The 12,952-nt window shown below is 43.3% G+C and overlaps 1 protein-coding gene across 3 annotated transcripts in view; it reads left to right on the forward strand.

Annotated features, from left to right (window-relative positions):
- Window positions 1-12,952, forward strand: part of SEPTIN9 (septin 9) — a 306,593-nt gene that overhangs the window by 131,274 nt on the left and 162,367 nt on the right. The window contains exon 1 of one of the 3 annotated variants that reach the window (XM_070739824.1): window positions 11,595-11,923. The exons of the other annotated variants lie outside the window; for them this stretch is intronic. Within the exon in view, the coding sequence (XP_070595925.1) occupies window positions 11,869-11,923 (55 nt within the window). The 5' untranslated portion in view covers window positions 11,595-11,868. Of the gene's footprint in view, window positions 1-11,594; window positions 11,924-12,952 lie in introns of those variants that run through there. 3 annotated transcript variants of the gene reach the window in all.

Genomic DNA, 12,952 nt, shown 5'->3' on the forward strand with positions numbered 1-12,952 from the left:
CTCTCTTTTAACCGTGAGATTGAAAACTGTCTAAACTGCTAGGTGAGCTTCAGGATATGGTTGCAGTTAGTGGAGCATCTCATAGTGTGGTTTCTAAGATGTAATTTAGCACTCAGTTGCTTAGTATTCAAATGCTACACCACATAGTGAATGATTTTAATATGTGATGAAAATTGCTCCTGAAGGGCTGTAGTTCTTCAATGGAAGGGCAGAATTTAAATTATCTTTTCAGTTGCCTGGGTATTCTTCATGCCCTGAAGAGGACTTAGCAACACAAGGATGTATGCATTGTTTTAAAATATAGGAATGAACACACACACACAAAGTTCTATGGTGACTTATTAAAAGGTTTGGTTTAAATCAATTCTGTGCATTTATTCAGACTTTGACAAATTTTTGGGTGATTATGATAGAGTATGGGAACTTATTTGTTCCATCGGCTCCAGACCTTAAAAGAAACTGGGAAGCAATGTTCGCTCTAATTTTTTTCCGGTGTGGGCGGAAAAGTATAGTGTCTGAGTGACAGTCCCTTTGGGACTGGGCGGCATAGAGGTATAAATAAATAAATAAATAAATAAATAAATAAATAAATAAATACATACATACATACATACATACATACATACATACATACATACATACATACATACATAAATAAATAACCCCCTCATATATACAATCCCATGTAACATCCCCTTATAAATACAGTCAATCATCAATCATCCCTCCTGAAATTTATACCACTGTCTTATTTCTGGGTACTTCTCCTGTCTTTCCCCCTTTTCTCTCTCATGTTTCTCATTTCTCTCTCTTCCTCCCTTTTTCCCTCATTCCTTCTCCCTCTCACTTCTCTTTTTCCATCCCTGTCTCTCTCCCCCCCCTTATGTGTGTGTGTGTAACCATTTCCAAAACCAGTTGAGGGCTGGTTTTTTTTTCTCTTTTATTCTTTTCAAAAACAGGTGTGGGCTGGGTTTTTTTTCTTATTATTTGGATGCTTTTTACCATATGCTTCAAGAATCACCTCTCTCTCTCTTTTGTTTCTCTCTCCTCTCACTCTCTGCCTCAATCATTTTCTCATTTCTCCTTTTTTCTCCCCTTTTTGTTCTCATTTCTCTCGCTCTCCTTTCCTCTCCCTATCTGTCTTGCTTTCTCTCTCTCTTGCTATCTTTTTTTCTCTCTTACTTTCCTTCTCTCTCTCTCTCTCGTTCTCTTATTTTCTTTCTCTCTCTCTCTTGTTCTTTCTCTCTCTTGTTCTTTCTCTCTCTGTTGCTCTCTCTCTCGTTCTCTCTCTTATTTTCTCTCTCTCTTTCCTTTCTCTCATTCCCTTTCTCTCTATCCTTTCTATCTCTCACTTTTTCTTTCTCTCCGTCCCTTTCTGTCTCTTTCCTTTCTCTCATTCCCTCTTTGTCTCCTGGGGCTGACTGTGCCTGCCCTGCACCCCCCACCACGGAGGGAAAGCATTTGGCATCGGCACCGCCAACCCCCCCCCTCCACGAGCAGCAAAAGCCTAAGCGACGGAGCCGAAAGGCAAACGGCGCACCCCGCCGCTTAGGCTTTTGCTGCTCCTGGAGGGGGGGAGAAGTTGCGGTCCCGAGAGGAGCGAGCGAAGAGGAAAGAAGATGGGGAGAGGAGGGAGGAGAGAGAGAAGCTCCCTGATCGAACAATCGCTTCAAATGTTCGAGGCTCAGCTAGCCCAGCTTCGATCTCTCTCTATCCCACTGCTCGGCTTTTTTTCTCCGAGAGGAAACGCCGCGCGTTCTGCCTGCTTTTTCACCCGCGCAGCCAATCGGCAGCCCCCGGCAGCCAAACGGCGCTGAGGCTTTCGGCATCGGCGCCCACCCCTCCAGAAGCAGCAAAAGCCTAAGCGGCGGGGCGCGCGGTTTGCCTTTCGGCATCGGCGCCTTCCCCTCCACGAGCAGCAAAAGCCTCAACGATGGAGCCCAGTCGCTGAGGCTTTTGCTGCTCGTAGAGGGGTGGCGCTGATGCCACTGCCCCCCCCCCCCCCAGGAAAGAGGTGCAGGAAAGCAGCGTGTTTAAAAGGCACGCTGCTTTCACGGAAAGCAAACCCGGCTTTCCTGGCCGGCACAGGGCTTTCCCGCCGCTCCCCCCCGAAAACACAATGGAGGATGACAAGTAGGACGAAGCGGGGTGGAGCAACGCGGGGCTCAATCAGGCAGCTTCCGTGCGTTTCTTTCGGCGGAAGAGGAGAGGGAGCAGATTGGGCGGGCGGGGGGCAGCACCTTCTACTGCCGGCGCCTCCTCACCCCCGCCCCCCCGCGGGCTGGCAGGGGGATGTGGACTGCGCGCCCATGGAAAAGGGCACGCGGGGGGTATTTTGGGGTGCGCGGGCGCGCAGCCTACGGGGAACGGTGCTGGGAAGTTTTCATTAATTTGGAAAACAAAATGAAGCAGAGATCCCAGAAAGGAGCAATGCATGAATTGATTTTTAAGTGTCTACCTGATAATGTTATTGATGAAAGTTCACTATATAAATGATCATGATCCCGTTTATACATTTCCTAGAGCTTTAACATCCTCCTCAGGAAATGTCAGCAAAACTCCATCTGAGGATTCCACACAATGAGAGAATCTGCTTTATTTCCACTTGCATAAAACCTAAACAAATTTTATTGTGTTGACTTTGTTTTGGTGCAATGCACAGAAGATATTCTGGGAACAACTCCATGGAAGTTAAAAATCCAGCCTATTCACTAGACTTAAAAGGCAAAAGGAGAAATAACTAGATTCATTAACCTTGGCAAAATCTTTTCTAAGTATGGGGGAATGATTGGAGAAATTTTGAACCATTGAAACATCCCAAGTGAAAAGTAGAAGGTGATGGTTATCTGTTATGTGAAATGACTGTTGAAAGAAATGTAAGTGGTTGTGCAAAAATGGATGCTTTCAGATGCATTGTTATATGGGAATGACAAGTGGGCATATAAAGAGAAACATAAAAGTGAGTTGAATGCAACATACAGTAGGTACCTGGTAGTCTAGAATTCTCCCATGTCATTTTATGGTGGATTAGTGGGTAGGTTGGAGGGTTGGTTGGTTGGGTATGTATGTATGCAGGCATGCATGATTGTATGGTCCTCTTATAGAAAAGGTATCACTTCAGGGAACCTTTAAGATGGTTCTGTGGCACTGGCAACTGGCACAACAACAATAAAAACAATATTATAATGGCACAAATCTAATATTAAAAAACTAAAAACCCTATCATAATTAAAAACCAAACAGCACATACATACCAAACATAAATTATAGTAAGCCTGGGGGAAAGATGTCTCAAATCTCCCATGCCTGGTGGCATAGGTGGGTCTTAATTAGTTTACGGAAGACAAGGAGGGTGGGAGCAGTTCTAATCTCCGGGGGGAGTTGATTCCAGAGGGCCGGGGCCGCCACAGAGAAGGCTCTTCCCCTGGGGCCCGCCAGACAACATTGCTTAATCGACGGGACCCGGAGAAGGCCAACTCTGTGGGACATTATTGGTCGCTGGGATTCGTGCGGTAGCAGGCGGTTCCGGAGGTAAGGCCTCATGGCCAGGAGACTCAACCAGCTCTATGAACCCCAAAGGCTTTTTGGTTGATGGATTTTTGCTGTAGTTATATAGGTACTCAGGCTTATGTTTTCTACCATGATATGCCACTGTTTGGTAAAGAATCACCAAGAACAATGTCAGGTTTTGGTAATGATGCAATTTAACTTTACAAGATAATAGTGTGTGAGTCCAGTAACACTATACATTAAAGTTCTTACATATTTAAATCTTGACAATTACTCATTAGGAAATCCAGCTTAATTGTTGCATCTTGGGAAGTGCAAAAATCTTGAGACTTATAAGCTGTAGTGCTTGCCAAAATCACAACCTCCATCACTCATTCTTTTTTCTTAGAAAATGAGCCAAAATTGGACTATGAAAAAAAAAAAGTCAGCAAAGAAGCAAGTACAAGTACTGGAACTGCCATCACAGACATTTGCTTTGTTTGTGCTGAATGACATAATCATGAAGTTGAATCATGTTGGCTCTGAGATTAATTATTGTTTCCAGGAAGAAAACTCAATTAAATAGCTGCTGTGGTCTTTTTTTCTTTTCCACAAAGAAAACAAGACAGTGTTGCAGAGATGTTATCTAAGGTATTATATACCTGTCCAAATCCAGGCTTGGGAAATTTGTGACTCTCCTAATTTGCTTGAGTGCTAATTTCAAGGAGCTCTGCCTAGTCAATGGTTCAGGAGGTTGGGAGTGATGGTCCATCAACATCATTGCTTGTCTTATGAGATACAGTATTTCTCTATTGTCTGCTAATACTCTATTAAATACGAACTGTTGAGAACAAGGTGATAAATAATCTCTCTCATATGCTCTCTTCCAAAATACATTTTCAGAATATCATTTGAAAAGCAAAGCTTTTTCTCTAAAGTACCTTCTCTTCCTTCATCTATCTCTCTTTTTTAATCTGAGTTCTCAAAGATTCATGGCTTTTTTTCTCCCTTTCTGACGTCTTGCAAACAAAAATGTCATTTTCACAAATAGACATATAGAAAAACTATAAAATTAATTTCTTTTTAATCTTGCCAGTTCATCCCTTTCAATTTTCTAGGATGTTGTACTGTACTTTTTTATTTTATTTTTATTTATCTTTTGTTACTGTGGAAGATTGATCTCACAAAACAATAGAAGGCACAGGATTACATATTTATGAGTTCCACATGGCTGTCTCTCCTTTATAGAGATCAGATGTGTTATTACATCATCCTACTCATATGGCTTATTGGTAGAGCACATGCTTTCCAAAAAGCTCCTAAATCCAATCCCAGCATCTTCAGGTAGCATTTGAAAGGCTTGGAAGGGATTTTGTAAATCCCTAGTCCAACTTCTTAAAATCCATTCTTATATCATCCAATCTGGTATTTGTTTAAATACCTCCAACGAGAGAAATCTTTGGGCATCTTTGAATAGTAAACACTTCAGGTTAATTGTGACACCTTGGCCCAAGAAAGATCTTTTTCCAGCCTCAGTCCTGGAGAACTAAGAACAGCACTGGGAAAATGATTTGGAAAAATGATTTGCTAAGAAAAAGTAAATCATGCCCATCAATTTGAAGAACCACCTGTCCCTAATGGTCCCAGTCAAGCAGTGGGTTGCTCCCAGTTTGACCTGCTTCTGTGAACCAGCAGCAACAGGTTTTAGAACCCACTACTGTCCCAGCCTATCCCACCAAATCTGGGAGAATAAGGATGCTCTGGATTTGTTCTCTGAAATAATCTCATCTGATAGGATTTAGAGGATTTATCTTCTCCTGGGGCATCATATAAGGTACTATAGTTTTATTGGAAACAGCCTTTCCTCTGAGATCTTCCTCTATTGGCCTTCTGTTAAACTGCAGATCTAACCTTTCCTTCATATGTTAGGTTATTACTGAAGCCCAACATGCATATTGTAAATTATTTGTGTGGTGCCCTAATTACGATATAATTAATTTGAATTTATTTTTGTATTGACTTTAGAAAAGGGTTTGTTTGCTAACTGCCCAGAATTACTAGTTTAAAATGGATGGTTATGTAAATTATTAAAACAAACAAACAAACAAACAAACAAACTTTTCTTTCCTATTCTTGCTGCTCCAAATCACTTTTCCATTCTCTTCTCCCTTTCAGGGAGGGTGGGGTTAGTACAGTGAAGCTTTAACTTAATGTGTTATCCTCTAGATCAACAGTCTCCATACTTGGCAACTTGGCTGGGGAATGCTGGGAGTTGATGTCATCAAGTTGCCAAATTTGGAGATTCTTTCTTTAGATCAAGGGGAACAACCTGTGGCCCAACTGCCAATATGCAGCCCAGCCCTCTGGGGGGAGGTCCTTCTCACTTCCTTTGCTCAGACTGTTGAATTTTATCTGCAGTCACCAAAATCAGACGTTGTGGTTTCCTGTCTTTTTGTGCAAATGTTAAAAGAAGCTTAGTATGACTTTAGAAATTAGCTCAAGCAAAAATAAAAAAGGGGGGTGGGAAGGAATAGAATCTGTGTCTTTCTCTGTGTATGGCACCCTTCGCCTCCTTTGCACTATTGTTTCATCCGATTTGCGATTTGGCTTCTTTCAAAACTGTCATGTCAGATACCCTCCAGAGATTCCTCATTCCTGCCCCATGACTATCATGCTCTTCAACAGTATGTGGAGTAGTTCTGGATGGCAGCATTGAACTGCATCATAGATTACACATTATGGATAAATCAACAGGGAAAGAAACACTCTGCTGTTGGAATAAATAGGGCTCCTTGCCCCTTCCCACCCACCCCATATAGACACTCAAAGGCATGGGCCTTTACTACTACTACTACTACTACTACTACTACTACTACTACTATTATTATTATCATCATCATCATCATCATCATCATCATCATCATCAGAACAGTAATACACAGCAGATTTATATTGTTTTTCATCAATTTGACTGTACCTGGTAGGGTAACATCAATGATCCACACCCCCTTCTCTTTCACAACCGTAAGGTCTGGTGTATTGTGTTCCAAAACCCTGTCACTTTGAATCCGAAAATCCCAAAGTATTTTGGCATGTTTATTTTCAACTACTTTCTCAGGTTTATGATTCCACCAATTCTTTACCACTAGTAGGTGGTAGTTGTGGCACAGGTTCCAATGAAGCCTCCATTGTGCCTCCATTTGTAGTCCATCTATGCAATTTTCTTGTAGCCGCTGAGGATGTGATCAATTGTTCCATCAGCTTCCTTGTAAAGTCTGCATTTTGGGTAATCAGCCGATTTTTTGATCCTGGCCTTGATTGCATTTGTTCTGATCGCTTGCTCCTGGGCTGCAAGAATCAAACCTTCTCCTTCTTCAGTATTCCATAATAATAATAATAATAATAATAATAATAATAATAATAATAATAATAATAATAATAATAATAATAATAAATTTCAGGGGACTTTAAAATTTAAGGGAAATGAGTAATCAAAATGTGCATTAAGAGGGGAGGGACAGTGGCAACAAACTGGTCAAATAGGTCAGTATTACAGGCTATACCAGCTATATAGCCATTAAATGAATCACACCAGATTTTGCAATCTTCTTTGCTAAGTGAATCATTCAGCATATAATGCTGTGGTTAAGTGAATCCATCTTTCCCCATTGATTTTGCTTGTCAGAAGCTGGCTGGGAAGGCCACAAACAGCAATCATGTGTCTGCAGTGTAAATCACAAAAATATAATGCCAAGCACCCACATTTTGACCTGTGATCACAGGACTTTGGGACAGTTGCAGCCTCTACTTGACATGATGACCTGGGGGGATGATGGAATTGTAATTCACCACATTTAGTGGACATTAAGCTAGTGGGGGAGGGGATTAATAAAGCACCCTAGTAATATATAAGTACAGTGATACCTCTACTTACGAACTTAATTTGTTCCGTGACCAGGTTCTTAAGTAGACAGTTTGTAAGAAGCAGTAATTTTTCCCATACGAATCAATGTAAAAGCAAATAATGCCTGCGATTGGGGAAACCACAGGGAGGGTGGAGGCCCTGTTTCCTCCCAGGAGATTCCTAGAGAGGCCCCATGGAGGCTTCTCCCCACCTTTTCTGGCCCTGTTTCCTCCCATGAGCTTCTCCTTGCCTTTTCCAACCCTGTTTCCTTCCGGGAGATTCCTAGAGAGGCCCCATGGAGGCTTCTTCTTCCCACCTTTTCCGGTTACAGTTTCAGAGGCTCGAGTTTGTGAGTGGAAAATGGTACTTGAGAAGAGGCAAAAAAAAAAAATCTTGAACACCTGGTTCTTAAGTTTGTAAGCAGAGGCGTTAGTAGGTAGATTATTTTCAGGCTTTTTCTTCCATTCCATTCATTCTTACAGAGTGAAAAACAGCATCCAAAGGGGATTGTGTGGTTGCTCTTTAGCACTGCAGGAATAGGAAATACAGGGTTCCTTGCAGCCCCAGCACCCAGGGCATTTGCCAACCAGTAGGTATCTTTGTATCATCCCCGGGTTGATTCAGTGGTGATAAAGAGATGCTAATCACAGCAATTCTTTAGAATTAAGGAAACGATGCCAGTTTTGCATTCAGAGTAATGCTGCTGCTTAGAAATCTACTGTGGCCTAACACTAATTTTCTTCTGAAATACACCGCAGGGTACATTGGAGAGAAATTTGGTTCTTACCTGTTTTCAAATAGTCACCTACTGTTAATATGAATGGGGACTATGTATTTCACAAACACTGACTGCAAACAGAGCTGGATGGCAAGAAGCTATTCGGAATGTTGCAGTTCAGCAGTCCCAAAATTAAGCTTGGAAACAGCTTGAAACATTCAAGGCAGGCAAAGTTCCCTTATTACTCTTTTTGATCTTATACAGTATGGCAGACACATTTCCCCCCCTACCTTAGATTAAAGAGTATCCTGCTGAGGCTTCTATTCTGATAGCTTTTCTTTAAAAAAAATAAAACAATTTTGTCTCATCTAAAATTTCCTCTATGTCACGCTGTTAATAAAAACAGACATTAAACATGGAAAAGTCTCGCCAGCGCAGGAAAGATTGTGTCACCATAGAGAGCTCAGACCCATATTCACAGTTAACATTAATATGTAATTTATAATGAACAGATGTTCTTAGTATGTTGAAAACATGTGTAGGCATGCAACAGAAACTCATTGCCCTATCAATAGAAGAGTTCTACAGCTTGCTATAGTGCATGAGGAAATGCCATATGAATATTTTCTTAAATTCTGTAATTATTTACTGTATTTTTCAGAGTATAAGATGCACCTTTTTCCTCCCTAAAAGGGGCTGAAAATTTGGGTGCGTCTTATACTCTGAATATAGCTTATTTGGAGCACCCTAACAAGGCACTAATGATCTTCCTCGAACTGCAGTGTTTTTCATTTCTACTCCCTCTGAAAAATGTTTTTTCAAGCCCTAAGTCATTGCAGGTTTTTTTCATTGCTACTCGCTCTGAATAAGATTCTTTAAAGCCCTAAGCAGGGGATGAAATAATGTGCTGAAACTGACCAGATTAAGGATGCTAGCCAGATGAATACCTGGTAGGCAGATTTTCCCTCCCTATTTTCCTCCCCCCAAGTGTATCTTATAGTCCAAAAAATACAGTATTTAAAATATTTTATCCTATTTTTCTGTTTAAAGAAGGATTCACAGTGGTGCTTTAAACACACAGAGATTTAACTTTTTTACAAATTTACTACATTCACAGTCACATTTCCTCCAGGAAGCTCAAGGCAATGTACCATCATTTTTGAAATAGGCTAGGATAAAAGAAAGTGTCATTCTTCAGATTGAATGGCTGAAGGCAGATTTGCAGCTGAATGTCCCTAGCTGTAGCCCAGTCACTCTAAAACACTTGAAAAGGTTTGTCTTTCATTAGCATCTTACATCCATGTGACAACCTTTTAAAACTCTTCTGAAATAAGTTACAACTTTTACTCCTTTTTTCATTCATTGGTAATCACAGTGACAAATGACTTTCTTATACACGAAAGCAAAAATAGTAAGCTGAGTGTTGAAGATGGGCGAGGGATAGTTGAGCTAAGGGCATGAATGAGGAATAGTGCCACGTGTCATTTTGTGCTATTGTTGGGGTGTGTGTGTGTGTGTGTGTGAAGCATGGATGTATCCCTGAAGTCACCAGGAGCTAAGCTTGATCGACAGCAACTGTCTATTTACAGTTAGAAGCAGAGATTTTTCTGTGTAAAATAAAAAGATGCCCAGGAACACTGATCAGGCTAGGGGAGACATGATAGCTGCATACCAATATCTCAGAGGTTGCAGCAAAGGAGAAGTCAACCTATTGTCCAAAGCACCTGAGGGTAGGACAAGAAGCAATGGGTGAAAATTAAACAAGAGGAGAAATTTCCTGACAGAACAATTAATCAGTGAAACAGCTTGCCTCCAGAAGTTGTGAATGCTTCAATAAGGGAAGTTTTTAAGAAGACGTTGGACAACCATTTGTCTTAAGTAGTGTAGGGTTTCCTGCCTAAGCAAGGTGATGGACTAGAAGGCCTCCAAGGTCCCTTCCAATTCTGTTGTTGTTGTTTGTTTGTTTGTTTGTTCATTCATTCATTCATTCAATTATTATGCTGCCCTTCTCCTTAGACTCAAGGCGGCTTACAACATGTTAGAAATAGCACTTTTTAACAGAGCCAGCCTATTGCCCCCACAATCTGGGTCCTCATTTTACCCACCTCGGAAGGATGGAAGGCTGAGTCAACCTTGAGCCAGTGATGAGATTTGAACCGCTAGCCTACAGATCTACAGTCAGCTTCAGTGGCCTGCAGTACAGCACTCTACCTGCTGCGCCACCCCAGCTCTATTGTTGTTGTTGTTGTTGTTGTTATTATTATTATTATTATTATTATTATTATTATTATTATTATACAGCAGGAGGAATGATAAGAACAGAATGGTCGTGGCATAAAAAGCTATTTTCCCACTATTATCACCCTAAAGATGTGTTGGATTACAACGCCCACTCCTTCAGTGGTCAGGCACAGGTGGGAGGGTCACCCAATTTGAGTGTTGCAAAGCTCTGTTTATTAAATTTTGAATCTAGCAAAGGAAACTCATTTCCTGGATCCATACTAAGAATTCCTCTGGGGTAGCCAGTCTGTCTGTAGCTCAATGCCCCCGAAGGGCACCATACTTGTATGTTGGGGAGGGGAGGGAGGGGGTGATAGATTCCTGCAGTCACTCCTAATTATTAGCCAAGTTGTTGTTCTCTAGCAACACTGCATGCATTGGCCTGAAGGTCCTTTAAAATTATCCCTTGCTCAGACTTTAAAGACAGTTAACTTAGTTTTACCTCCCCCCTTTTCTTTTGCTTTTCCAGACTTTCTAGTTCAACCTCCCTTCCAGGATTGTTTTAATGCTTCGAAATGGATTGCTCCTGGTTAATGCTGCTTTGATTTCCTTGGAAGGCAGCTTGAGATGAGAAAAAAAAAGACAAATGATTTGCTCTGAGAAACAAAAGGACTTCTGGTTTGTTGGTGGGCTGGGGATCGGGTCCTTGGGCTATGAGAAGATTACTTGTAAATATTCCCTTCTGCTAACACGGTGCCTGAACTTTTCAGCTATACAATAGGTGTCAAGACAATAAAATTCTATTCTATTCTATTCTATTCTATTCTTCAGTGAAATGAAATAATGGGTTTTAGAGTAATTCAGTGTAATAAGAATTCCCCCTACCCCGGCCCAACGTACCACTTTTCTCCTGGATTTGTAGGTGCAGGGTATATTCACGTTAATAGAAGTCTGCGTATGCTCAGAAACTAGTTTCCAGCCCGCCGCAGCGCGGACGGCTCTGGAATTTTAATTTTGGTCCTTGTTGCTAGCGGCTCTTTGGAGGCAGGACGACAGCCCCGTTATCACCACACACACACACACACACACACACACACACACACACACACACACACACACACGGTTGGTTTACGGACCAGACCGTAGCTGGCAACGCTTTTTTTAAGGACAGAGCCAGCTCGCTTCCTTCCCTCCGGGCCAGAGAGCCCAGCCGCTTTCTCGCCAGCCTCTCTGATCGGCGTTGCCCTGCTGCCGGGCTGGGCTTGACAGGCGTGCGCCGCAGCCTGTGCGCAAGCGAGGGCTGCCAAGTGCGGAGGGGCGGGGAGGGCCGCGGCTCCCCTTCCTTCCTCCCCATTCATTCGACTCTCTTCAGCGGGACGGAGCCACGGGGCGGGAGGGGGGCCTCTTGCCTGCGAGCGCCCGAGCACTCGACCTCCTCTCTCGCTTGTTCAGGGGGCCTTCCAAGGGCGCCCCGCTCCTAGCCGAGAAGCTCGAGAGGAGGCATTCCCAAGCGCACGGCGGCGGCTGAGCGGCGGCAATGTCCGATCCGGCAGTCAACGCGCACCTGGAAGGGATCATCTCCGACTTCGAGGGTAAGGGAGATCACGAAGGCCGGGAGGGAGAGAGGGGAGAGGAGAGGAGGAAGCGGGATCGACCCCCGATTTCCCCTTCCTGCGGCTACTCGGGCGCCGCTTTCCGCGCGCCTTTCCCTATCCAAGACAACATCCCCCTCCCCTCGCTGTAGCTACGAGCCAACGGGAAAACACCCGGAGCAGCAGCCCCGGTGTTGTTATTGGGGTGGATCGCGGAGCCGATCCCCCCCCCCGGCGGGATGCGATCACTCTATATTGGGTTTGCTGCAAGAAAGAGGATCTTTGGTGAAATAGACGCAGAGGCGGATTGATGGGGGCATAAGGGCGAGTGACTCGCCCGGTTCGATTTTGGACGGGTACATGCTTCCCTTAAAGTGGAGTTTCCATTGGACGGTGTATAAATGTGAGACGCATTTTTCCCCTCTTGGTAAAAAAGAAAGAAAGAAGGAAGGAAGGAAGGAAGGAAGGAAAAAAGAGGAGGAAGGAAGGAAAGAAAGAAAAAGAAAGAAAGAAAGAAAGAAAGAAAGAGGAAAACTTTGGGTCCGTTCAGGCAGGCGAGACCTGGGTCCTGACACTTGCTTCCACTTTCCTAATGTTGTAGCTGGGGGGGGGGGGGAAAGTGAATCAGGAAAAAGTCCTCTTTTCTGACTTCCTCCATTCCAATAACAGCCTTTGCCTGCTATGCAGAGAGCAAAAGGAGGGTACCCCTTGTCCCAAGATGCTTGTCCACCTCACCTGGTAAAAGGTTAATTTGGCTTGGAAAGAGGGTGTGCTGCGCCTGAACCTTTTGAGAGTGTGACCCTAGCATCTGTTTCAGGGTGTGTGTGAGGACAGGGACCCCCCCACCCCACGCCCAAGCTTGTAGCTAAGGCAGCGCCTTGTAATTTGTTGTGGGTCGGACCAAAATGAGGCTGGAGGGTGCCTTCCCTCTCCCTCCCTGTTTGTTTTGCTTGGCTGCTAGTTTGCATGCCCACCCATTCTGAAAATTCAAGGCTCAAGTGTGTGTGGTTGTGTGTGTCTACTTTTCCC

The sequence above is a fragment of the Erythrolamprus reginae genome, chromosome 2, assembly GCF_031021105.1.
Source record: "Erythrolamprus reginae isolate rEryReg1 chromosome 2, rEryReg1.hap1, whole genome shotgun sequence".
In the NCBI taxonomy this organism is placed as follows: Eukaryota; Metazoa; Chordata; class Lepidosauria; order Squamata; family Dipsadidae; genus Erythrolamprus; species Erythrolamprus reginae.